At 38.4% G+C, this 27,461-nt stretch overlaps 1 protein-coding gene across 2 annotated transcripts in view; it reads left to right on the top strand.

Annotated features, from left to right (window-relative positions):
• The window catches only part of THSD4 (thrombospondin type 1 domain containing 4), a 927,982-nt gene extending 901,266 nt beyond the window's left edge, over window positions 1-26,716 (top strand). For both annotated transcript variants that reach the window (XM_069098174.1, XM_069098175.1), the window contains 3 exons: window positions 13,372-13,551; window positions 17,350-17,494; window positions 19,643-26,716. In XM_069098174.1, coding sequence (XP_068954275.1) covers window positions 13,372-13,551; window positions 17,350-17,494; window positions 19,643-19,785 — 468 coding nt within the window. In that variant the 3' untranslated portion in view covers window positions 19,786-26,716. The remainder of the gene's footprint in view (window positions 1-13,371; window positions 13,552-17,349; window positions 17,495-19,642) is intronic.
• The last annotated feature ends 745 nt before the right edge of the window (window positions 26,717-27,461 follow it).

The following is a 27,461-nucleotide window of genomic DNA, read 5'->3' as shown; positions in this document are numbered from 1 at the left end:
AAAGAGGCAGAGTAAGAAGGCAGAACAGAACAAATATGTATTAAGTGCCTACTGTATACCAGGTACTGCATTACGCACTATTTACAAATATTATCTTATACCTCTCTGAGTCTCAGTTTCCATCTCTGTAAATGTGGAGATTAGGATCAGATGATTTCTAAATTCTCTTCTGGATCTAAAATTCAATGACTCTGTGAGATTAGTGACAAATATACTCTAAATTGGACTTCTGTGAATGAAAAGAAGAAATTGCACATAGGGTGACTGTCCCCAGAATTTTTATAATAGACATTGATGGAAACCGATATAAACCTATCATGTTGTTTATGGCATTTTACTTCTTCCCTCTCCCTCACAAATGAACAGATGGAATAATCTATTGAAGAGCTTTTGAACTCTTCTGTATTATATCGACATTGACATTCCCATATATTGACTATAGTACTTTGTGAGGTATTGAGTTATTAGCCGTCCTATAACTAGGCTTCACTCACACCATCCTCTCTAAATTATGTCTGGTGACAATGAGCAAGGACTCTGGATTTTTAATCATTCATTGAGCACTAGAATGCAGAAGAATGATCATATTATCCATTTATAGTTTTGAATCTGCCTTCATGTCCATCAAAACTCTCTGTACCCCAAGGCATCCTTCTATTTTGACTGTTGGCTGCATAGCCGCTGGGATAGGTGAGGTTAGTGTGATGGTACGCAGCTGTATATTTTATCACTTCTGGTTTTTAAGACCAAAATTCATGAAGCTATTTATCTTCTGGTACACACTGAACTTGTCCTGATATGGCATCTTTCCACCATATGGATGGAGGAAGGCAACTTTTGTTTATAGCCTCAGGGTCCAAACAGCTAGGCTTCCCTACTGGTTTTTGGTTTCTACTCAATTGTTTGTGTATTTTTTAAAAAATAAAATGTAACTTTTAGTGATCCATAAATCACTTAGCCACAATGAGGTACCCCACTCAGTAATGGACGACTGTATCACCTAATCTTGATTTTCCTTAGGCCTGAGTAGCTATAATAATAACACCCTAAAACTCCTAATCTAAAGCTAGAATGTCATGGGACTTTTCTAAGCTCCAAGACTCCTGATGAAACTTGTGTCCAAAGCCTTTGCTGGCAGGTTCCTTCCAGCATTTGAGCCTTTCCCTTCCCAGACACCTTTCACTGGCTGTTAGTTAATGATAGTGTTGGCTTTACTTGGTCTTGCTAACTCTCCTAGTCAACCATTTGGCTTCTTCCATGACCATGTTTTTGCTTTCATCCTCTCCTCTCTTAAAAAAGAAAAATTAGAAAGACAGGTGCCATCAAACTATGGGAAAATGCCATGGCTATTTATCAATTTGATTCTATAAACATTTGTTAATTTATTAAGTGCCTACTATGTGATAATAGGGATACAAAGAAAAAATAGTCCCAGTATTTAAGGAGTTTCAATGTCCTGCTTGTGGGGGCTGGGCTGAGATGGAGGATACAACTGTATGCATATGACTCTAAGACAAGTCATTTGAAGGAGGTCTAGAGCACAAACTAACAATTCAGGGGCTGGGGGGAGAGGTGGTCCAGTAAAGACTTCATCTAGTAGATGATACTTGAATTGAGCCTTGAAAGAAGAAAGATTTATTAAGGTAGAATTGAGGAAGGAGTAAATCCTAAGCAAAAATTTTCCTGACCTGAAGGAGGTTCCATTCTAACAGGGGAGAAAGCATATAAACACCTAGGTAGTTACATGATATATGCCGAATAGACAGAAGACATTCAGAGAAGAAAGGCCATTTGCAACTTGGGTGGGCATGGGAGATGGGGAGAGGACTAGGGAAGGCCTCCTGGAAGAGATGGAATTTGAGTCTTGAATGAAATCAGGAAAACTAAGAGAAAGGGTTAGGAGGTAGAACATTTCAGACATAAAGGACAGCGAGTAAAAAGGCATGGAGATCAGAGATGGAGTCTCATCAGAGAAAGCAGACTTACGGGTAAAGGAGTAGATAGAATGCTGGACTATAAATCCTGCCTCAGATACTTGCCAGCTGTGTGATCATGGGCAAGTCTCTTGAGCTCTCTGAGTCTCAATTTCCATATCTGTAAAAATGGGAACCATAGGACCTACCTCACAGGGTTGTTGTGAGGATCTAATAAGATAATATTTATAAAGTGCTTTACAAACCTTAAAGCACTGTATAAATGTATAATCATTATCATTGCTGTTACTATTGACAGGATATGGATGGCAATAGAACAAGGGGGTAAGAGTGTTAAGGATAGAAGACTATGGATAGCTGAACTGGTGAGCGGTGGATAGGCTCATGACTCTGGAGGAAGAGAGGTGATATCAGAGCAGGAGCAATGGATTGAGAGAAGAGGGATGTTTCAATCTATGGCTTCTCCAAGAAGCTAGCACAGTCCAGCTTTCTTTTCTCTTATGTAGCTGCTAAAGGTTTACTGATTAATTTCTTTCTGCTTCCTGAAAAACTGGTACTTTTGCTAACAATTCTTGGTATCCCATAGTGTTTATAGTCTTGTCTCTGACACATACAGCAGTCTTTTAAAGGCATTGTGCCCTTTTCCCCAAGACATAACTTTTTAAATGCATTTAAACAGACCATAACAGGAGCTATAAATAGAGATATAAAGCCATTTCTCCCCTTGGTCATTTCTCAATATTTTATTAAACACAGTTGCCAGAATTTACTTAAGTAGCTCTTAAGAGCCTTATAAAATTCAGCTGTGAAAGCAATCTCCTGTGTACTTTCTACGTGGGCTTGTTCATATTGTCTAAATCTTAGTCTATGATTTTTATTGCCAAATCATTTCTTTCTTTTGGTTCATAGTATCTGGTACTAAAAGGAACTTTATAGGTCATCTAGTCAAAAGGTGTCAGACTTGTGCCTATTGCCTCCAACACTCCTGGAACCAGATTAAAATGTAATTGGGAAATGTTTAGCAAAAAAAAAAAAAAAAAACAAATAATGCAATACAACATAGATGATGTTAATTTGAAATTTTCTGAGCCAATATCCGGAGGCAGATAGGCAACTCATTAGAAAAAGCACTTGACTTTGAATCAAGAAGATCTGAGTTCAAATTTGACCTCAGTTACTAGCTGTGTGATCCTGGACAAGTCACTTAACTCCTATTTACCTCAGTTCCTCATCTGTAAGATGAAGACATACTACAGAAGGAAATGACAAACCACTTCAGTTATCCTTGCCAAGAAAAACCCCCAGACAAAGTCCGTGGAGTCACAAAGAGTAGGACATGACTGAATGACTTAACAAGAAGTCAATATGCAGCCTGCTGAAATCTATTTCTATTTGAGTTTGATACCACTGATTCTACATCATTTTACAAATGATCTGGGAATCAGAGATGTTCATTGACTTGTCTGAGATCACACAACTGGGAAGTAGAAGAGCCAGTATATGTACTCAAACCCTTCACTTTTCTCAATATACTACCCAAGTAAGACTTTTAGTACTATGTTTACAATTTCTACATGCTTCTTAGCTCTCGAAACTTTCCTCCCTCTCTATCTATATATTTTTTTGCTTTTTGGATGGAAACTGGGGTTAAGTGACTTGCCCAAGGTCACATGGTCCATTTTGTGTTAAGTGTCTGAGGCTGGATTTGAACTCAGGTCCTCCTGACTCCAGGGCTGGTGCTCTATTCACTGCACCACCTAGCCACCCCTCTATATTTTCTTTAAACAATATGTATAATCTTCCTCATAATGAAGGATTACTTTTTTTCCCTGAGAAAAAACAGATGGGATAGCTAGCCTTTGAAAACTTCTCAGGGATAAGAATTTCAATCTACATAATAACACTATCATCCAGTTGATATTTTTCAATCATATCCATAAGGAAAGTCAAAGAGAGGCACCCTAGCGTAATGGAAAGGGTAAGTGTTGTACTTTAGGTCAAAAAAGCCCCATATTCAAACATGGCCTCTGATTTTTATCAACCTCCCTGAGCCTCAACTTCCTCATTTTTAATATGGGGATAAATTGAGGATGAAGAAACTCATAGGGTTCTTATAAGGATCAAATGAGAGAAACGGTCCAATGCCATACTGAAATTGAGTCATATGATTTCTAAAATATTCCAATGACTTACCAGTTGATTAACCATATTTTTAAAAGGGTGGGAGGAGAGAATGGGTTTAGTTTGTCCTGACTTATTCTTTTTGTTTTATAAGTAATTGGGGTTAAGTAACTTGCTCAAGGTTACACGGCCAGTTATTTTTGTGTGGGTGCCAAGTATCTGAGGCTGGAACCAATCCCGGGTCTCCCGATGCCAGGGCCAGCGCTCTTACTCACTGCACCACCTGGCTGCCCCAAACCTGACTTATTCTTAGTGAATCCATAATAACGTAGTCATTGCTGACCTATATATTTTTTTCTAATTTCTCACAAACCCTGTCTTTTAGACTCCATTCTGAAATTTTCCTGGGAAATAAATTCAAACTAAGTGCTATTGTTTCTGAAATTTTCTGTTCCCCCTCTCCCATTTAAAAATAATTATAATACTCAGTTGTTGTTCATAGATGCTATACTTCCTCCAGTTTTTTGTCAATTAATATCTTCATGTTTGTTTAAAATATATGAATGCTGATTCTGTAATCGAATCTCCACTTCTTTAGTACCAAGAAATACAATCAGTCTGGGGCTAGAGGCTTAAATTCATTTAAAGCATCTCCTATAGCTTCTCTTACTGTTTTTTCATTTTGAGATTCAATTATCTTAATCAGATTTACTTCATTTTTATCACTAAAAATTTCTTCTTGATAGAAGAGGCATTATCAGAATGGAATAGTTTTGCTTTCTTTCTTGTCATCCAATTAAACAATGGGCTTATCCATTACTTCTTCATTTTATGTCAAATATACATTTACAAAGCCATTTTTGTTTTTAACACTTTTTTGCAAGTATCATCTCTTTTTATTTAGTATATTTTTAAAAACACATTCATGGCAGTTTTTATAATCTTCCTTAGTTAAGTACTTTAACTTTTATCCAATATCAGTTCATCAGAGAACTTTCTGTGCAGCCACACTGACACCTTTTTTTTCTTCTTTTTCACTTGTGTTAGTATATTCAAAATTTCATCTTTTTTTGATTATTCCAGCCTTCCTCAATCATAATATTCTTTAGAATCCCTGCCTATTAAGAAATTGTTCATATTTTTCCTCATTAACTCTCTGAAATCTTTTCTAGAACCTTTTAAAATCTGTAAAAATGGAAAATATGGGGCAGCTGGGTGGCACAGGGAATAGAGGACTAGCCCTGAAGTCAGGAGGACATGAGTTCAAATCTGCCCTCAGACACCTAACACTTACTAGCCATGTGACCTTGGGCAAATCACTTAACCCCAATCGCCCTGCCTTCTCCTTCCAAAAAGCAAAAACAAAAAATTAAAATTAAAAAAAATTTTTTTGATTATTCCATTTCAATATAATTGGCTTCTTTTGTAATCCTATACATTCTATTTTAAGCATTTTAAAATTATTATGAGCAGTCCATAGAATTCAATAGACTGCCAGAGGGACCCATGACATAGCAAAAGATTAAGAACCCCTGTATTAGATAATTACCTAGTTACAGTGGTGTCAAGCTCAAATAGAAACAGATTCCTGCCACATGTTGACTTAGAAAACCACAATTTAACATTATCTATGTTTTAATATATCCCTGTTTATCTTATCAAATATTTTCAACTACTTTTTTTTTTAAAGCAATTGGGGTTAAGTAACTTGCTCAAGGTTACATGGCCAGTTATTTCTGGGTGTGGTAGTAAGTATCTGAGCCTGGATTTGATCCCAGGTCATCCCGACTCTGGGGCCAGTGCTCTTACTCACTGTGCTACCTGGCCGCCCCTCAACTACATTTTAATGTGGTTCAAGCTGCACTCCAGAATTTTACAGGTGCCTTCGGTCCTTGGGCCTCCAGTTTGATTACTGTGGCCTAGAACCCTGAGGGCTTAATCCATGTGCCCAGGATTATATAACCTGTATGTGGCAGAGACAAGTCTTAAAACCTATAGCTTCCTGGATCTCTAGCCACTATGCCATGCTTCTGCGGATGTTAACGGGATGAAATACTGATAGGTATTCAACTGGAAAGAAGCATGGAAGTCAATAAATAGGAATGTTGTTAAGTTTAAAAGTAGATGCAAATGGGTTTGTAACCACAAATACATGTACATATGTACATTAAGAAAGATCAGAAGGAATTTAGAGTAATATAGAATGTAATATTTATTAGGTTCTTTTTTCTCTTTAGTGGTACATAAATTTATAATGGAAATATATATGTATATTAAAAAAAGAAAGATCTGCTTTCTTGAAAACAAAAGACATATATTTGACTTTGCCAGAATTCTTCTCCTTTGCTGTCATGAATCCAAAAATGATATATGCTCACTTTTTCCCAAGGTCCCTGTCATTTCATATTGTCACACATAAGAAATGTCTCTTGATATTTCTGCCATGTTGTGCAGAATTAAAACCAGAGTAGCAATTCCTCTGTTTTCCTCTATCTTCCAGAAGAGGAAACTATGATCAAGGCATGTCAAGAATTCATCATTTTATCTACTTTTTAAATTTCTTTTTGCTTTTTGGAGGGGGGAAGGCAGGGCAATTGGGGTTAAGTGACTTGCCCAAGGTCACACGGCTAGTAAGTGTTAAGTGTCTGGGCCCGGATTTGAACTCAGGTCCTACTGACTTCAGGGCCTGTGCTCTATTCACTGTGCCACCTAGCTGCCCCCCACCTTATCTACTTTGGCCATGTGTTAAGGATGAGACAGTAATTATCTGGATAGCTATAGCCCCTTATAACTCTGGTCTTTGTGGAAATTTTGTAATTAGTAGTAAGAAAGGCTTCATCCACGTTCCCTTCCCAGTCTATATTCTCATGCCCATAACTGAGCAATTTTAAGCATATTCCACAGTGATATGTGCTCTGTTTCATTCTTTCTTATTCCCATACACTTCACTGTAAATTTCTCCTAAGGTTCATGGATTAGTTATAGGAGTAAACACTGTAATGTCATATATTTGGTTGTTCTGCCCAATGGTGTGTATCACAATTCATTCTTATCCATATCCTCCTATAAGTTTACAAACAAAAAGTCCACCCAACATATTGCAGGCCTTTCTCAATTCTAATATGTGCAAAGAGACCAGTGGGACATTCTCCTATTTATTTGTAATCCCTTGCCCCATGGCCAGCCCATTATCTCTTCCTAGTGTGTGTTTTCATGATAACATCTTATCATTTAATCCAGGAGAATGTCTTTTTTTTTTAAGCAATCAGGGTTAAGCAACTTGCTCAAGGTTACATGGCCAGTTATTTCTGGGTGTGGTGCTGAGTATCTGAGCCTGGATTTGATCCCCAGATCATCCCGACACTGGAGCTGGTGCTCTTACTCGCTGAGTCACCTGGCCGCCCCCAGGAGGATGTCTTTTTAAAAATATTCTATGCCAACTTCCAACACTTTCAATTGGAATTATAGCCTTCCATTATCTTGTCAAGTCTTAAATGAAACTCATGTATTAAAATTTCATATTCACTTTTGTTATCCATATTCTGTTCATTGGTATATAGTCATCTAAGGCCATATCTACTCTTCCTTGTTACTTTTTTTTCTGAGAAGTACTTACATTCTCTTCCATTATTGCTATTTCTTCCTTGTTGCATGAATTGTCCTCCATAATACCCAGTTTTACAATTTTATCTAGGAATTTTTCTCCCTTCTCAAACTTCAGTTTAAAGTCACCTCAATCAGATTGCCAAATATCCTGACAAAAGTTCTCTCAAGGCTTCATAAAATGCATTTCATCTTATGCCAGAAAGGAATCAGTTAGACATCATGAAGCCGTCACCCACGAAAACAATTCTTATTCTTTTTACCTACTCTACATACAAAACTATTCACATTTCATTGTATCCTTTCTTTTCCAGTGGCACAGCATACAACTTTAATTAAGAACTTAAACAACTATCTGTGTCTCTGAGTCCTATCTCCTACTCAGAATTTCCAAATCACTAAAGAATCTTTCGAAGTTTTATTTCCCGCCAGTGGTACCATTAATTCCCCCAAATACTAACTATACTGTCTTTTTTCCTAGGTTCTTTTTAAAACTTGTCCACTTTGTCCTTAAAATTCCTATGTTATCTACCTTTCATGTTATAATTGGGAATATTTTTATTTTTGCCTTCTTGTCTCTTCTATCCTTCATCTTGTCTGGATTGTCTCATTTTGCTCTTTTGTTTTTGTTTTGCTATTTTCGCCTTACCTCCTTCTTTGTTTCTATTAATGTTTCCATTTTTGTTAGGATACATAATGCTTTCTGTGTTCTACATCTGTTATATTTACTCTATTGTTGGTAGTATTTTCATTAGTTCTTCCCCCTTTTGCGTTATTTCTTAGCACTATGGCATCTTGGAAAGATAACAGGTTATCTCTGCCCTTGACTTTTTCCTCTTATCACATTTGTACAATCACAAAGTTTTTTATTTAGAAAAAAAACTTAGTAATCATTTAATCTAACCTTTTAATTTTTTTTAATGAAGAAACAATTCCTATTAAGTGATTTGTCCAAAGTCATACAACTAGAGGGCATAGTTGAGACTAGAACCAAGATTTTCTGGTTCTCACGTGAGATGACTTCTTAGCCAAGCATATTCCTCTCTCCCTGTTAAATGAAATTAATTTCAGTTCTTTCTACTATATGATCTAAACAAGAAGAATATCTTACAGTATATACCACAACCTCTAGTTTCTTATCCAAAATGTGTGGGGGGCTTAGGAAGACCTGCTACCATAAAAGATGGCATTTCCCTTTCTGCTCAGTCCTGTCTGTACCCTAACCACCTAACCATAAAGGCAATTAAGCTCTTTTTTTAAACTTTCTTCCTCCCAACAAGAGAAAACATTTTTTTTCAGGTCATATATATTCACGAGCTTTCATAAGCCCTTTCCTTTTTTCTTTGGCCTTCAATTTTGTCCCACTCTTCCTTTCTCCTGTCCAAAATCATACTTACTTCTGGTTTTAGAGTTTGACCTAGAATGGAACTAATGTCTTCCTTCTCCATAAATGCTCCCATTCTTTCTTTCAGATAGCTGATGCCATCCATGGCTGGTTTTCCTTGGCCCTTCTCCTTAGCCATAATACACTTACTTATCCCAGTAATATTTCCCTTTTCCCTTCACGTCTCAGCTAAAATCCCACCTTATGCAAGAAGTTTTTTTCATGATCCTCTTTAATGCTAGTGTTTTCCCATCTGAGATAATCTCCAATTTATCCTGTGTGTATCTTGAATGTACATAGTTATTTAGATGGGTCTAAACATTGTATTGATAGCTCCTTCAGAGCAAGACTATTTTGGTCTTTCTTTGTACTCTTTAGCAAAATGCCAATTCTTGTTGACTTACCAGTTAGAATTGGCCTTCTCCACTTTATCCCTTCCCTCCTTTTCATAGCCCCTTTTTAGCCATGTACACCAATACTATATAGTTATCTGCAATTTCCCAGAATTCAATTTAACTCTCACTCTGGACCTTTGGTACCAGCCAAATTTTGCCTGACCCCTTTGTTTCCTTTTTTTGGACGGTCATATACATATACCCTTCTTCCCCACAGAAGCAACACACAATCCTTTTCTTGCAGAAGGCACTGGTTTGCTATTACTATCTATACCAGAAATATTTCCCTTCATTGTATAATATGATTGAATACTTTTGTGACACCCATATGTTAAATAAGCCTTTTTATATTGCTTATACTAGCTGAATGCCTTCTTGCCTAGACAGAATATGCCTAGAAGGTGCTTTGAAATTGTCTTCTTTCTCCGGCTGAATCCCACCCTTTTATTCCTCAATCTCAACTACTGCCTTCACCAGCTCTGGTAGCACCATTTTCAGCAATGCCATATTATCCCCATTGACCACAGATTCTTCCCTAAATATAATGAAAAGCTTTTAAAATTAAGTTCATTAAGTTCTGGCTATAAATTAAGACACTATACTAAGTTCTGGGGTACAAAGATAAAAAGGAAACCCTTCCTGCCCTCAAGGAGCTTACACACTCTTGAGAGTAGAGGGGACCCATATCTAGAAAATAAAAGATAAAATTTATTAAAAGTAATATCTGGAAAGAATTCAGGTCTAATGTGAAAATCAGTTTGTTAACAATAAAAAAACACAATGGAAAGTCAGGGTAGCATGAGATTGTGAAACAGAATGTTGTCATAAGGCTGACATAAATGGAAATGAGAAGAGAGAGATGGACAAAAAATTTACTTTCAGTTCCAAAATTACCCTTATCTCTTCCATCCTCTCTCACAACCTTCTCTTCTACCTCATTTCTTTTTTGAGGCAATTGGGGTTAAGTGACTTGCCCAGGGTCACACAGCTACTAAGTGTCTGAGACCAGATTTGAACTGAGGTCCAGTGCCAGTGCCCTATCCACTGTGCCACCTAGCTGCCTTTTCTCTACTTGATTCTTAGAAGTGAGGACTTCCCTTCATACCTTACTGAGAAACAGAGATCATTTGCTATGAGGTCCCTCTCCTTTCCTTCTCTATATCTCAAAACTCCCTGACATTATCCCCCATTCTCTCCTCCTTTCCTCCAGACTGACATTAAGGAAATGCTTTTCTTTACCTTAATTCTATCATCTCCTGTCTTCTCCAGCAGATTGCTCCTCAATCTTCCCCTTTCTCCCCCTAATCTCACTAATAGCTCCTTCTCTTCTGCCTAAAAATATGCTCAGGTCTCCCTTGTCATTAAAAGATTTTTATTTTACCTTTCTATCCCATCAAGTTATTGTCCTTATCTTTCATCGTCTCCTACTTTTCACAGCTAATCTCCTCCTCCTTCCTCTCTTCTCAGTTTTCAATCCTTGGCAACCCAGGTTCCAACCTTGTTACTCAACTGAAAATGCTTTCTCCAAAGTTAAAAGTGATCTTTTAGCTGATGAATATAACGGTCTTTCCTCTTTCTTCAGCCTTTTTTTCTTTGAAGCATTGTGGTTAGTAACCGCTTTTTCTCTGGACACTATCTCTTCTCTTGATTTCTATGATAATGCTCTCTCATCATTCTCTTCCCTGTCTGAACGCTCCTTCTCAGCTTCTTTATATCACCTACACCAGTCCCCTAACTATGGATATTCCCTCAATGCTCTGTCCTGGGGCCCTTCTCTTCTCTTTCCATACCTTCTCTAAGTGACTTCACCAGTGCCTGTGACTTCCATTTTCATTTCTGTATGATTCCCAAATCTCTATATCCAGTCTTAGTATCTCTTCTGCACTCCAGACCTGCTTTAAACTACTTATTAGACATTGTGGACTGTTGTCTCATAGGCATTTCAGACTCATTATGTCCAAAACAAATCTCATTATCTTCCTTTCCTCCTCCCAAATCCACCCTCTTCCAAACTTTGCTACCTTTCTGTCAACACCATAGGCATCCTTTTAGTCACCTGGGTTCGTAGCCTTGGCTTCACTCTGTATTCTTTGCTCTCACCCATCCCAGGTATCCAGTCAGTTACCAAATCTTGTCATTTCTTCCACATAAAATTTCTCTTATCACTTTCCTTATTCAGATATAACTTCTAGTCTGGATATTCTAATAGCCTCTTAATTGCTCTTCCTGCCTCAAATCCCTTCTTACTTCAATACATTCTCTACATGAAGCCTTTCCAACATCCTCACCCCCCCCCCACTGCCAGTGAGTGCCCTCTCCCCTCCAATTATAGAAGCCCTATAAAAGTCCTTTAGGAGGCCCAACCCCTCAAATTCCTCACTGCCTACAAACTAGATGGTTATAAATGTACTTTGGTCTTCATCCCCTTGAATTGATAGTAAATGTCACCACCACACCATCCCTGCTGGACCATTACGTAAAACTCTTGTGACACAAATCCATGAAAAATTTTCATATAAGGCCTAGAAGAGGAACTTTTGGCTACATGAAAGATTGGGCCCTCAACTTCATTTAATTCAGACCACCAGACATATGATGATCTGAATTAAATTAAGTCAAGGGCCCACACTTCAACTGATCCCAAATGAGGCATCAGGAGTCAAAGCTCAAATCCTGGCTCCAACTTGTATTTTATATGTGACCTTGGGCAAGTCACTAACTATCTTGGACCTCAATTTCTCATCTACAAAATGAGGGAGTTGTACTAGATAAAATTTAAGGACCCTTACAGTTAAAAATCTATGTTCCTCTGATCCCAAGTACCAAGAACTGACATCCCAATGTGTATCTATACTTTGGACAAAGAAATACCTGTCTTTTGTTGGCAGCTTCTTAAAAGCCACAAGATAAAGGTGTCAATTCATATTAATCTCCTTATATGTCTGTTGGTATGGATGTTTCTTTCCCATGTGTTCAGGTCTCTGTGTCTCTGTGCACCTTACTATTCATTTCTATTTTGTCTCTTTCCTTCTTGAGTTTCTGCTTCCTTCCTTTCTCTCTTAATTCCCAAGTCAAAATATAAAAGTTATTTGTTGTATTGATTGTTGTATTGATTAAATGTGTTTTATTTTCCCTGTTTTTAATTTAAAGTGTGGATCAATAGACCATTTTATGTTTAGAACCATGTTATTGTCTCTAAACTAAAAATTTTTTAAACACACAAAAAACTAAATACAGGACTGTGCAGTTCTGATCTCTATCACCAGGCCAGCTTGTGCTAGAGATAGTCCTTTCTTCCCCACCAGAATCCTCACTCTCCTCTGCCCCCTCCTTGCTTTCTTTGGTTCACTTCCCTCCTCCAGGGCTGTCTGCCTGAATTGATGAAAAAATTTCCACAGCCACTCACTCCCTTCCTCCTCCCTTCCTACATACCAGCATGCATTCCTTGTGCACACAGGTGAAAGAACTTCCAACATTCCCTAGGAATCAACAACTCTGATCTTCAATAGTTACCTTGGTAGGACTTATTCCTCACTCTAAACCAACTCCTGATTTAGCCAGGTGGTGCAGTGGATAGTTCATTGGACAGGAAAATCTGAGTTCAAATATAGCCTCAGATACTTACTAGTTGTAAGACCTCAGGGAAATAATTTAACTTCTGCCTCCCTCAGTTTCTCCATCTGAAAAAGGGGATAATAATAGCAACTACTTCCCAGGATAAAATGAGATTATATTTGTAAAGTGCTTTGTAAATTTTATTAAGGTGCTATTTAAATGCTGGAGGTGATACTGATGGTGGTGATGATGAAGATAAGAATGTTGTTGCACTTGAAGTCTTTTCCTCTTATGCAGCCTTTGATGGAGAAGCTCATCCACCCTCTACAAATGATATGTGCCTAATGATCTTTCCCAGTGCTTCTCATTCCTTTCGTAGTGTTCAATTGAATGTGGAAGAGGAACGCAACAGAGGGAAGTGATTTGTATCAGGAAGAATCCAGATACCTTTGATGTGTTGGACCCACATGAATGTTCTTTCTTAGAAAAACCTCCCAGTCAGCAATCCTGCTACCTCAAACCCTGTGGTGCTAAGTGGTTTAGTACAGAATGGAGCGTGGTAAGTCCTTGTCTCTTTAATGCTATTTACACTTTTAGCAATTAAATATTTTCCCATCTCCCCATGTTACACAGCTCCCCTAGAAGAATCTGTGTTATACCAGTGCCCTGGATCGGTCAATTGTAGAAGCCATAGGTATGACATGATTCCAGTTTCTGAAATCTTGAAACCATAGTTTAGACTGCTATTTAAATGGGATCTAGGGGAAAAGGTTAATTTAAGAAAACATCAAGTCACTTCATTTGTGCAGATGGAGGAATACATTTTCAAACACTTAATCCAAACATCTACCCACCTTAAGGAAATATACTATGTAGACATGGATGAGGTCTTGTAGAAGTCAACTTGACCAGCTCAGAAAGGAAAAAAAAAATGGATATTCAGATATTTGGTCTGTGAAGTTATTGAAACAGAAGTCTTCCAGCCAAGGGATTTATAATAAATGAGGTCAATCTCACGGCTTCCTGGGGAAATTTGTAACATACTGGAAAAGCTTCTGAGAAGGCAGTTGCCAAATATTGCATTTGCCCCACTCGGTAACAATGCTTCAAATATTTAACACATCAGCCCAGAAGCAGACTGAAAACCATGTGTATGATGTGATGGACATTTTCTCTCCTTCTGAGAAATAGAATTTGATGATGTTAATATTTACAAGGTGCTTTAAGGAAGCAGAAACAACATTGTTGCTTAGCCATGTGGTTAACAGAGAACAGAATGAGAAAAACTTGTGAGGTCTGAGCCAATGGAGATAAAAACTGATGGAAGAACTGGTCTAGGCTGTGTTGGCAGCCAAATGACAGGACCTCGACATAGGGAAATGTAAGGACTTTTGTGAACATACTCCCAGTCCAAACTATACTTTTAGAACGATGAGCTCAGAGAGATCAGTTATAATCTAGGAAAAAGAAAGACCTGATAGATATTTAAAGAGTGCTGCTGTGGCCAATGAGACATTTAGGATTATCAGAAAGGTTGTTTCAAACAAAGTAGCAAATATTTGCAACATTGCACATATTAGGGCTGGAACTAAGATGGGGCTACTCAGGCTTTACTCCAAGGCACTAAAATTTAGATGAGGACAGCATTTATATTTCTCCATCTAGTAGAAGTGACTAAGCTTAGCCTTCCTTAGCAAAAGTAATCCTCAAAAACCAGAAAGTCATTAGCTGGCATACTTTCTCCCAGCAACCATATCTCAGGTGAGTTCCTACCTATTCTGAGCCTACTTTGCTCTTCGCCCAAAAGTAGGTTTAAACAGTTCCAAAGTGTCTTCCACCGTGATACTTAATGTAACTAGACCTATTAGCCAAGAGATTTATAGTAAATTAGGTCAATCTCTGTCCTTCTCAGGAAATTCATATGTTGGAGTCTGAGTTCCCCACACCCCATCACGGTTTTGCAGGCACCTTACATGCTGTATACACTAGGTGCCAGAATGGATAATTTAGGATTTAGTGCATACACAGATATTTACAGGCGCACAATTTTCATGAGGCATTTATATGCAGAACACTATATGCAGTTTTTTGCCATCAGACTTTAAGAAAGAGACATATTTGAACTGGAGAGAATCTGGAGGAAGGGGAACTCAAAGGGAACTGGGAGAGTACCAAATGAATGTAGGCTTAAATAATTAGAATTCTTCAGTCTGGAAAGACAAAGACAAAAAAGGTATGTGATCATTCAATTCTTTTAAAAAAATGAATCAGGTAAACATAGATTATTTTTCCTTTCTATGATACCTTTGAAGTTTAAAGAAAGCTAAATTTAGGGCAAAATAAAAGGAAGTATTTCTTTAACATAAGAATAATAAACTTAATGGAGCTTCGTATGTCCATGAGTTAATAGAGGCCAGAAATATAAATAGGTTTCCAAATGATTTAAATGCATTCATGATTGACAGGTCTGCAGTGCAGTGTTGAAGAAAGCAGGGATGTGTTGAGGTGCCGAAAACCCTGAAGTTGGCAGCGATCCCCATCCACACACAATGGGCATTAGCCTAAGGGGCCTTAGATATGATGTGTGCAGCCATGCTCAATTCCTATGTTGACAGGTTGTGCAGGGAATTAGAACTGAGAAGCCCTGAGAAGACATGTGGTCCAACTACCTACAGAAGTCCAGAGAAGTTTAATAACTTATGCAATCAGGTAGCGTAGTGGATAGCGTTCTGAGACTGAAGTCAATATCACCTGAGTTAAAAAAAAAAAAACTTCCTCATACTGGTGTAAAATTTGGGGCACTTAGCCTTATTTTTTCATCTGCAAAAAAGGAAAATAATCTCACAGCTTTGCTATAAGGATAAAATGAAATAACACATGTAAAGTGTTTTGCAATCCTTAAGTAGCAGAGATGAGAGTCAAAATCAGTGTTCCACTTCTAGTGTTTTTTTCAACATTGATTCCATAGTTCTTATAGGACAGATAAATCTAAATCATTCAAACCCCCCCCCCCATCTGGTGGGATATATCTCTTTATAATTGTAGTTTTAAGTAATTTAATTCTTTTTGCTAAAATAGTCATAAGAACTCAACAGCACCAAAGAAATACATTGATGAATTTTCTTATTGATTGAATTGGACGAGCCATGGTTTAGTAACCTATAAATCCACCCTAAAGAACCTATTACCTAAAGCTAAATTGGTTTGTGTTTAAAAAATGTGTAATTGTCCCTATACTTTCTTATGATCTTATTGAATCAGTAAGTCCTATTGATCTGAGCTCATTTCTTTTGAACCTTTTCTTTTAATATGGGTTTCTGATGCTAGTCTGAATGGTACCATGGAAAGAAGGACTGGATTTGGAGCTATAAGATCTGAGTTCAAATTTCAGCTGTTCCATTTGCCTGTATGACATTGGCCAATTCAATTCCCCTGAGACTCCGTTTCTTCATCTCTAAGCTGAGATAGTTGGCCCATATCTTGCAAATCCCTTGCAACTTTAAGTTCTATAATCTGTCTGACCTCTGGAAAAAGCTATTGTGTTCAAAAGGAGGAGCTGAGAATGACTGCTGATAGGCTTTCAGTGTTCCTATGATCACTGAACTATTTCATGTAGTAGGTGGCCCTGTATGCAGCAGATATACACTGGATTGTTTCAGACTATACAGAGTAAGGGTTCTTTACCTAAGATCCACAGTTGGGGTCTTTGGATAGATTTCATGGGTCCATAGGCTTCATCAAACTGACAGAGGGGTCCCTGGCTCACAACAAAAGTTTAAGAACGCCTATTTCTGAGGCTTTTCCAGGCCAGCTATGATGTCTGTCACTGGGTGGGGATGAGATGCTTTAACCATAAGCATTTGCTCTTAATTTGAAAAAAAAAAAAAAAAGCTTCCCATAAGCACAAATCAATGAGGATATAAATAAGGTGATTCTCCCACATGCTTTTTTTCCCCCTAAAAACAGAAATAAAAGGTATACAGAGGGGCATGGATTTTCTTCTTGTAACAGCTACTTAAGGTCCCATGAAACCACAGAGAATTAGCATACAGTGTTTACCTGTATAAGCAGGACCTCATGGAAACACTTTCATTATACATATACTTTTCCCCCCACATTGATGAGAGCTGCATTGTGCATGCAAATTCACACATGTTCAAGTCAACAATTTAATTTGACAAATATTAAGAGCCTTTTGTGTCTAATGTATGAGATAAAAAACAAAAAGTAGTTCACACACACACTATGAAGAAAAGCTATGAACTAACTAGTCTCCCCAACTCCTCAAGAATTCTAGAGACAATAAACTACTTAAACCTGTGGTATCCTAACTTCTATGATCCCTCATTCCTTTCAGTGCTCCAAAAGCTGCCAAGGTGGATTCCGGGTACGAGAAGTACGATGTCTATCAGACGACATGACACCAAGTAATCACTGTGACCCTCAGTATAAACCAGAAGAGAAAGAATCTTGCAATCCTCAAGACTGTATCCCTGAAATTGGTAAGCTGGAAATCCTAGTGCTTGAACTCCAGTCTTCCATCTAGAGGAGCACATTGTCTCCAGAAGGCTCCCATTAAAATGTACACATGTGCCTTAGGAGGGCCCATTTAGACCTTCTTTTCCTAGGTTTATTTACCAGATTTAGGGCTGTGACACCTAGACTTAACTTTGTTACTACCCAACTTTTCTCTCTCTTCTTAATAGAAAAGAAGATCTAAATGGGTCCTCCTAAGGCATAGGTGTACATTTTAATGGAAGCCTTCTGGAGACAATGTGCTTTTTTTTGTCTATTCCAATAATAATTCAGATGATGGAAACCCCAAGTCACAGTAAGATGGTAGGGAGATAATGTATAGGTAATCATCACCTATGTCTGCTCCCAAGATTTGCCATGTCTAGCTGCTCTTCTGAATGCAAAAAAAGCAAAAGAAAGGTTAAGATTTCTCTGTATGGCAGTTTATCATTTTTCTTCATATTGAGTGAACTATGTTAAATGACCTGTGACCAGTACGGTTCATTCCTTTATTCTTTCTTTCTTTTCTTTTGTCTTTTTAATATGCCCTTCACTTAACCTCACAGATACATCACTACTAGTTTGAATCTCTTCTTCCAAAATTCTATATTTTAGCATTTCCCAGTATCTATTTATATAGATGACAGATACATGCACATAGTGTCTTCATTAAAGTCATTCCTAATCTTCTGATAACTCATCATGGAGTAAAGGAAACCTCGGGCTCTCAAATGCCCACATAATAGGCATTTAACAAATACATATTCATTCATTCATTCAAATGTCAGTAGACCTCAAAATACCTTACTAATCTGGAAAATCTTGAGTACAGTCCAATGTGTTGGTCAAAGAAAAATGACCTTGCTGAGTTCAAAGGCATGTCAATAGAACTTTAATTTCTTTAATTGGAGCAACTCAGGAAGAATATATATGAAGGTCTGGAGGGTTTGCAGTCTTTATTAGTAGAGATATTAACAACACCAACAGAATCATGAATACTTTGAAGTCTGCAGAGAGGCAGTTTGATAAAGAAGGCTGGCCTTGACTGGGAAATAAGATATACAGGCACTGGGGTATAGAGATCCATCTTGCCCTATTGGAAAGTCAGAGGGAGGTGGGGGAGGACTTAGGAGAGAGCAGATTGGAGGAGGGGATATACAGTGGGATCGCTGTTTTGGGGTGGTGGGTAGGGGAAAGAGAGGGAGAAAATTTGTAACTCAAAATCTTATGGAAATGAATTATATAAACTAAAAAAAAAACCATAAAATTTAATTTAAAAAAAGGGCAGACCTTGGGGACAGAAAGGTCTCGGTTTATATTCTGCTTCTAACAAACACTTGGTAATGATAACATGGGCAGTATTCTCACGAACAGATAAATTTCTGATCTGTTTATCTATATAGTTATATCTAGAGACATATATATATATATATACAAAAGCATGTATAGTATGCATGTAGATATATACAAGTATGTATATGTGTATATATACAACACACGTATATGTGTGTTTGTGTGCACACATAGATATCACAACTAGTATGTAACAGAGACAGACTTGAACCTAAGTCCTACTGATTCACAGAAAGGGCCAGCCCTCTATCCATTATGTGACACTGACTTTCTTAAAATATCATTCTCATAGGGCAAATTGTATACATTATAAAAATTAACAGAATTTGGCCTCAATATGCAGGGAATTTTCCAGACACCACACTTGACTAGCTTAAATCAATCTTTGGACAACCACTTTTTTTCTCATTGAGTTTCTAGTCTGTTGCCTTATTCCTAGAGGCTCATTAAAGATGCTGTTGATACACCCACCCCTTGGGGCATGAAGAATAAATATATTTTCAGAACTATGGCCCCACCTACCTGAAGTGCAAACAAAGCAGCTGTTCACACCCTCTCTGATTTGGAAGGCAGAGTTGGTGGTCCTCCAGAAAACATTAGAGGCCAGAAAAAGGGATATAACAGAGTGGTCTCAACTGTCCCCATTTAACTACCACGTCATTATTCTGAAGGTCCAGGTATACACAGGAGGTGCTGGCATTTCAGCTAGAGCACTGCTATAAGAAAGGCACAGGAATTTGGGAGGAGGATGTTAACCGAAACTTTTCTCTCTTTTACCCCAGATGAAAACTGCAAAGACAAATACTACAACTGCAATGTGGTGGTCCAGGCCCGGCTCTGTGTGTACACCTATTACAAGACTGCATGCTGTGCATCCTGTACAAGAGTGGCCAACAGACAGTCCAGTTTTGCAGGGCGCAGATAATGCCTATTCCAATCACTGTGGGATTGGATAGATTTGTAAGCAGTGTTGTTGTGGGTGCCTCTCAGCAGGGTCTACCTGGCTCGGGGGCTACACAAATACAGTTTAATCACATCCCTTCAGTTAACTATAATGGGGAAAGAGTATTTGGGAGTATGTTAGGGTTGGAAAAACAATGCTCTCAAGTGATGCCTCACCTTTAAACATTCTCCCTGATTAATCCTATTCTGCAAGCTCAGCATCAGTGAAAGGCCCTCACGAGAAACGTGCAGTGAAGCTGTTATTCTGACACATTCCAAACAGGCAATGCTGTTGACCAAGTGTTTTGTGGCTCTTGGTATTTGTGGACTTTCTAAATTTGTGGACTAAAGCTAGGACCTGGGAAAAGTAATTTTGTTTCTATCAGCCTCATTAAGCTTTTCTGAGTGATGCATATCCTTTCTTCTCTAATCTCAGCTTCCCCAAGCCTACTTTCTGTCTGACCTTACCAAGGATCACATACCCTACCATATCACATACCACATATCATATAAAATACCAAATGTCCATGAAATTTCCATTTTAGAGTATGAGAACATGAGTACAGGCTGATAATTCTCTCTCCAAATCTTCATTACCTCATATTTTGTCCTTAAAAACTGATGATTCAATGTTCTTTCCCCCCACTCCACCCCCCGGAGCATACACAAATCATAAATGCATGGATCTATTATGGGTTTGCCAGTGAAGTAATATTTGGTAGAACTAAGCAGCTAGTGGTTTGATTGGCTTAAGTTTTCACTCTCCTTTTATCTATCTAAATATTCCTGTTCCACACACACCCCGCAGGAATTTTTCTTCTATGACCCATTGACTAATGGCACAATTTCATTTTGTGCTCAAAAAAAAGGTTCTAGAACCCATCTGTTCCATCCTTTTCATCTTACAGATAAGGAAACCTAAACCCAGGAGGTGAAGCAATTCCCCTGAGGTCATGCAGCTAGTAGAGTTGCCAAGACAGAATTTGAACCTACATCCACTGACTCCAAATTTAGGCCTCTTTCCATTACTCTACTTTATAGACCACCTTACAGTTTACAGGGTGCATTCTGTATAACCGTCCTGTGACAACACAAGCATGATTGACTCCATTTTATAGATGAAGAAACAGAGGCTCAGGGAAGTAAGGCTGAAGTCTTGCCTCTGTCACTTTACCATGTGTGTGAACTTGACCTCTCTGGGGCTCGGTTTACCCAGCTGTAAATCTATGATCCTATGATCCTATGAATGAAGTCAATCAGTCAATAAGAATTCATTAAACACTTACCATGTGCCAGGTTGAGTAAGTGTGGGATTTATAAAGAAAAGCAAAGACAATCTCTGCCCTCAGAGAGATCTCATTCTAATGGGGAAGACAGTTTGTCAATAACTAGATACATACAAGGTAAATACAGCATACATGGGGAAGGACTAGCAGCTGTGGGAAAAGTTGTAAAAGATGAGATTTGAACTTAATCTTAAAGGAAGCCAGGGAAAAGAAAAGGTACCTGCAGTTCAGGGAATAGAATATCCCTGAAACATGGAGGACTTGTTTCTGCTCACAGGGACAGATGGTTAACAGTGGAGACAGCATTCAGGTCAGGTCTTTGAGATCAAGTCCAATCAGTTTATTCAGTGCAAAGTTACTAAATAGTAGAGGTCTGCTCCTGAACATTGTTGTTGTTGTTTGGTTGATTAGTCATGTCTGACTCTTCATGACTCCATTTGGGGTTACTCCTTATCTTAGGCACCTGGATTTACCTCTTTGATCAATGGGACAGGCTTGTGACAGCTTCCCTAAGGAACCATCTGTTTCCAAGTGTGAAAGACTTCTCCTTCATAATTACTGTTCTGTGGTCTTTCTGAAGTGGATTGTCTCTCTCTCTGTACCTCCCCTGCCCCCTTGCTCATATACAGGTTTGCATTTATGCAAATAATCTAGAAGGTAGACTCAAGCCCTTCTAGCCTCAGTTTCTCCCTTTAATCAGAAGCTCACTTGTCTTCTCCCTCCTGTCTAAGGCTTGCCAGAGTAAGGTACCCAAGGCAGATTCAGGTTGAACTCTCCAAAAATTCTGTAATCCAGTATTTTCAAAGAGATTTTCTCCCCTGTTGAAAAGAATTTCAAGCTAAATCAATTTAATCATAGAGGAAGTTTATCCTGTTGAGAGCCAAGGGGTCAAGTATATTTCTATTTTCTGGGTAGAAAAGAGAATCTTACAGCTGAACCTATCCCACAGGTTCCCAATAACTTGAAAATCCTTTTAATGGAATTTAGTTAGAGCTTAAAGGAAATGACAGCATGGTTTATGATTGACAGCAGCCTGTGCTCTTAGGCAGCTTTGAAAAGAGAATACCCAGCTATTCCTCAATCTTCCAAGATTCTCTTCAGCTGATAAAATGTGAGCACTGGCCCTCAGTGGCCCTAGTCAGACTCCCCAACCCATCTCCATGTTTACTGGTCCATGGTAAGCTCCAGTGGCCAAAGAGTGGTGGTCCCATGTATAAAGGTAGTCACTTAATGGAGTTCTCCAGCCCGTACTTTGCTTAGATGGATGTGCCCATTCAATGTTCCTCGCAGTCTTCGAAGCTGTAGTCCCCATATGCTGTTAGTAAGATTAGTTTTCTGTTATTACCCATAATAGAATAAAGAGCTTACTGCAAAGGCTCTATATGAGTCAGCAATATGATGTAGCAGCTGCAAAAGCTAATGCATTTCCAGACTGCAGTAAGATAATTATAGAGCCTAGAGCAAGGAAGATCATAGGGTCATGGGAAAAGAACTGGAAGGGACACTCAGAAGTCATTTAATCAAACCAGATCGGGAAAGTGAGGCCCAGAGTGGTTAAATAGCTTGCCCAAAGTCACATGTAATAAGTATCAGGGGCAAGATTTGAACCCAAATCCTCTGACTCCAAGTCCAGCAAGCTCTCCATTGTCCTATATTAGCTCCATTGATAATCCTGATGTGCTCTCTCTTAGACTATATCTGGAGTACTTTGATTCTTGAAACCGCATTTTATTTTATTTTTAAATTTGCATTGATATCTTTTGTTTTCATATTACCTTCATTCCCACGTACATCTCTATTCCCTTTCACCTAGAGAGTCATTCTTATAATAAGGAATAAAAAAGAAAACATATGGGAGGGAGGCAAAGAGCCCCACCTCTTCAAAAAAGGGAGGGATGTTGATTACCACATTTTAGAAGGGACATTGACAAGCTGGAATGGTTCACAGTTGGCAAGGTCAATCAAATTCATGGATAAACAATTGAAAAAGCTGGAGGTGTTTACCCTTGAGAACAGAGCACTGTGGTGGGAGGAAACAGTGGAGAAAGCTAGCTGCCTCTGCAGGTATCTGAAGGGCTTTCATGCAGAGGCCTGTTGTCTATTTCCAAGAAGGCAAAAGGGGGCCAATAATACAAGTTACAGCTCAACATAAGGAAAAACTTCCTAACAATTAGATCTGTCCAAAAGTGGAATGAGCTGCCTTAGGGGCTAGTGAGCTCCCTATGGCTAGCTGTATGTTGTAAATTGGATTCATGATTTGGGTAGGGATTGGATTAGATGATACCTGACTTCCCTTCCAAATCTAAGCCTATGACTCATATTGGACAGCAGTAGACCTGCCAATAGCAGGCTGGATCCCAGAAGTCCACACATCATGAAACTTTACATGCTGTAAAAGAGATTAAGCTCTAGTCACCATTAGTTTAGCTTGGTTAGAGGAACAGCTGGGTTCTTCAGGGGGATCATAAGCTATTCCTACCAGAGGCAAGGCAGTAGAAATTATGATCCCTCTTGGGAATACCAACTGGGCAGCCTCCATGAACAAAGGAGGAGAGAGCTGATATGAGCCATCTGAAAAGCTTATTTGAAGGAAGATGTTGAGCAGTTAATTTCTGCTTCCCTGCTGGTTAGAGTAAGAGAAGATGGTATTTAAATGGTAGCAAGGAATATTTAGGCTAAGCAGTAAGCATAAAGAAGTATTTTCTGATTGTTGAGCCCTGGAGGAGGCTCCTAATTGAATTTATGATAATGTGAAGAATAAGCGCTTATATTTGTTTTAAACACACTTTTGCATAGAAGTAAAGAAGTATCTGAAATGTGGCATATCCAGCCTCTCTTAACTGATAAGCTTGGCAGTAGGGAAATCCTAGGATCATGAATTTAGAGCTGTAAGGAACCATAGAGGACATCTAGCCTAATCCCCCTGCCATTTTACAGAAGGGAAAACTGAAACCCAAAGAGCCACATGATGTTCCCAAAGTAACCCATGTAATATGTGGCAGAGTGAGCAGCAAACCTCAAGTATTCTGATTCAGAATCCATTATGCCCACTGCACCATACTGCCCTGCCCCCAAGACTCTTACTTTCCAAGAACAGCAAATCAAAGAGTAAAGAAGTTTGATCATAGGACTGAGAGTTGGAAGAGAACCTAGAGGTCCTCTAGGTTGACCTCCTCATTTTACAGGTCAGGAAACTGAAGTATGGAGAGATAAAGGGACTTTGCCAATATCTAAATCTATGAACTAACACACTCCAAAATGAATTAATTAACTTTGCACTTCTGTGACACATTCAATTTTATTTTCATTTTTTTAAAGAGTTGCTTACACCAAGATTAGATCAACTACCACTCACTAGGGTTCTCTCCCACCCTCTGGGGTCAGTGACCCCTGGCTTTCATATAATCCTTGGGAAAGAACTATCAAAATTCCTTGTCAGGCAAAACAATCAGCATTTCTGGCTTCCTTGAGACAGCTTGAGTCATGGGAGACAGGCAAAAGTCATTTAGTGGGGAAAAATCCAGTTATTACAAATATCCTATTAAAACAAATTCTTTTTGTTGCAGCTATTTAGCATCTAAATGTCATAAGATATGACTTATCTAGAAGGCAATAAAACCATTTAAGCAGAAGTGATGAAAACAAGCATACCTTCCTCAGGGACTGCAGGGAGGTAGTTCATAAGCCCTGCCTTGTGCCCTCACTCCCTAAGGATGTTCCAGTGCATTATTATTATTACACTCTTTCAAGCTTTAGGCTAGGAGGGGAAAAAGCCCTTGGGAATAATAAAATACAAATTTTTCTTTAACTGATACAGAAATGGAGAGCCAGAGAAGTAAAGTAACTTGGCAAAGGGTACCCAGCTGGTTGATGGCAGAACCTGAACTGAGCTTAGGTTTCATGACCTGGGTTCCATTGTTCTTTCCTTCTACAGCTTACTGCTGCTGTCCCAGTCCCACTATGTCTTTATTGCAGGAAAATGACTCCACACAGATCTAGGGAATGTTCCTATTTCCACAGTGGGCCACAATAGGAGTTCTCACTTTCCCTTCTCCCCCTCTTTCCCTCTTCATTTCTCTTTCCTTCTTTCCTCCCCTCTCTCACTCCTCCTCTCTCTGTCCCCTCCTCCCCCCCCCCATCTCTTTCTCATTTTAGAAAAAAAAAACTATGGAATAAGTGACCATGAAATTTATATATCAATAGCTTGCTTGGATAATCACAATCATAGCTTACATTTGATTAGTGCTTTGCAATTTGAAAAGAACTTCCCCCTGAACAACCTAGTGAGATGGGTAGTACAAGTTTTGTAATCCTCATTTTCCCAGTGAGGCAACTAAAATTCAGCAGTGACTTATTCAAGGTTACACAGCTAGTAAGTAAGTAAAAATCCAAAGCCAGGGCATCAAATTTCAAAGCCAATGCTTTCTCCTGTGATCCCACACTTCCTCTCTTGGAAAATTCAATATATCCAGTAATGGTGACTCACTCTAGCCAATTTTCTCAGGTCAATACAAATTCATCTTTCAGAGTATTAGCTCTCCACATGAATGACATAATTAAAATGCCTTCCACAAACAAATTTCCATTTGACCTCATCTCCAAATCCATCACCATCCAGTTTGGCAGAAGGAAATACTTTGTGATAAGTTATTATTTTGTTATTTGTAAATAGAAGATGTTTATAGGAAATATGTATTCGGACCTATGTCTACAGAACAGGCCTCTGCACCAAAATAGTTTATTATTTAGAATATGCTAATTTTTAAAAGGGACCTAACAGGTATTTATTTACATATACAATCTACATTTGCATAAAGTTATTTGATCATATACTAATCCAGCTTCCTTGAATGTTACAGCTTATATATGTCATACTGTAAATCCATAGCTACCATTGTTTAACTTTCTCATTAGCCAATCTCTTTGAATGGATTTAAAGCAGAATGTGTATTATCATGCTTTATGACTGAGCTCAGGGATTTTTATCCCTAGCTTTGTAACTGAACAACATCTGAATTGCCACCCTTTTCATCTTACATATCATGTTTACTCACTGATGTGATCTCCCCTTCCCCTCAACCCCATGCCATGTCTCCCGTCCTCTATCTCACACACACACACACACACACACACACACACACACACACACACACACATACAATTTGGAGTGGGAAATCTATGATCTTTTTCCCCCTCTGCATTATTTCTTCCTGGTATGTGGGGGTTTGGGGGGAATGGAGAAGAACCGCTGCTTTGTCAGTACCATCAACAGAAGTTCCTCTAATGACATGCCTCCATGTTAACTGTTACGACCAATCCTTCAGAACCTCCAACTGGGAAGAAATTATGCTCATGGCAGCAACAACTGAAGTCCCAGAGTTCATCCATCATAGCTGGGAGAAATTTCCTCAAATAAATCTACTACTACCCTTCAAACCACCTGTATTTTAGTAAAAGAAAAAAAATATATGTTATATATATATATCTCTCTTAAAAAGAAAGATTTTTTTTGAGAGGGGGAAGAATTATGTGAGTAAATACAGTAATTTTCTATGTGGTAAAAATTAACTATTTTGTTTATGACTAATTTATTTTTATTATTATGAAAAATAAATAATTAAAATATCAGCTTTGTTCAATGTGTTTGTTCTTTTCCCTCTGGCACTGTATAAGTTCAATTTGTTGCTTTGAGTAATACACTTTAAAAAGGGATTGATCCCAAAAGGGACCAATCTTGTTGAAGGACTGATTTTCAGTTTCCCAAAAGAGATGGTCACAAACCAGAGAAAACCAAAAGATAACTAGTTTTGGGATAAAGAGCTGGAGTTCAGTATCACCAGACCTCAGTGTGCCTTTCATGTTATCCCAAGGTTTCACCCTAATCTAGATATTAACAAATTATTTCACAAAGTCAGAGAAGATCATTGTGACTAGAGACTTGAACTAAGCCCTGAGTGGTCGTAAAGTGGTTTCACAGTTGGTTGAATAATGCTACTCAAAGAAGATTGATTAATTACTGTGTCAACCTGGAAGATAGAGCCCTCACCAGCAATTTTGGCAGCAGGGGCAAAATACCCTCAAATCAATTTTTCAAAACAAATTCAGTTCAGGAGCTGGTGGGGAGACTGTGGGATTATGATTCCACTTCTGGGAAGTAATAGAGGGGCCAGGGGTAGAGAGAACTCATCTGGGCTACAGCCATCAGGGAAATAAAGTATGCCTGATGGTTGCTTCTGATTTTAAATGTTTATTCTGAGGTCACTAAGTACTTAGCTCCTTTGTTTTTGTGCTGCTAAAGTGGCTTAAATGTCAGTGACCTCAAAATTTCAGTTGTCCTAAGGCAAAGTTTTGTTCACGCCCTCCCTAGTTATTT

This window comes from Petaurus breviceps, unplaced genomic scaffold, assembly GCF_028583685.1.
Source record: "Petaurus breviceps papuanus isolate PSGF00001 unplaced genomic scaffold, PetGlider_PUasm1.0 37, whole genome shotgun sequence".
In the NCBI taxonomy this organism is placed as follows: domain Eukaryota; kingdom Metazoa; phylum Chordata; class Mammalia; order Diprotodontia; family Petauridae; genus Petaurus; species Petaurus breviceps.
The sequence above is the reverse complement of the archived record's forward strand: the minus strand, read 5'-3'. Positions and strand labels throughout refer to the sequence as shown.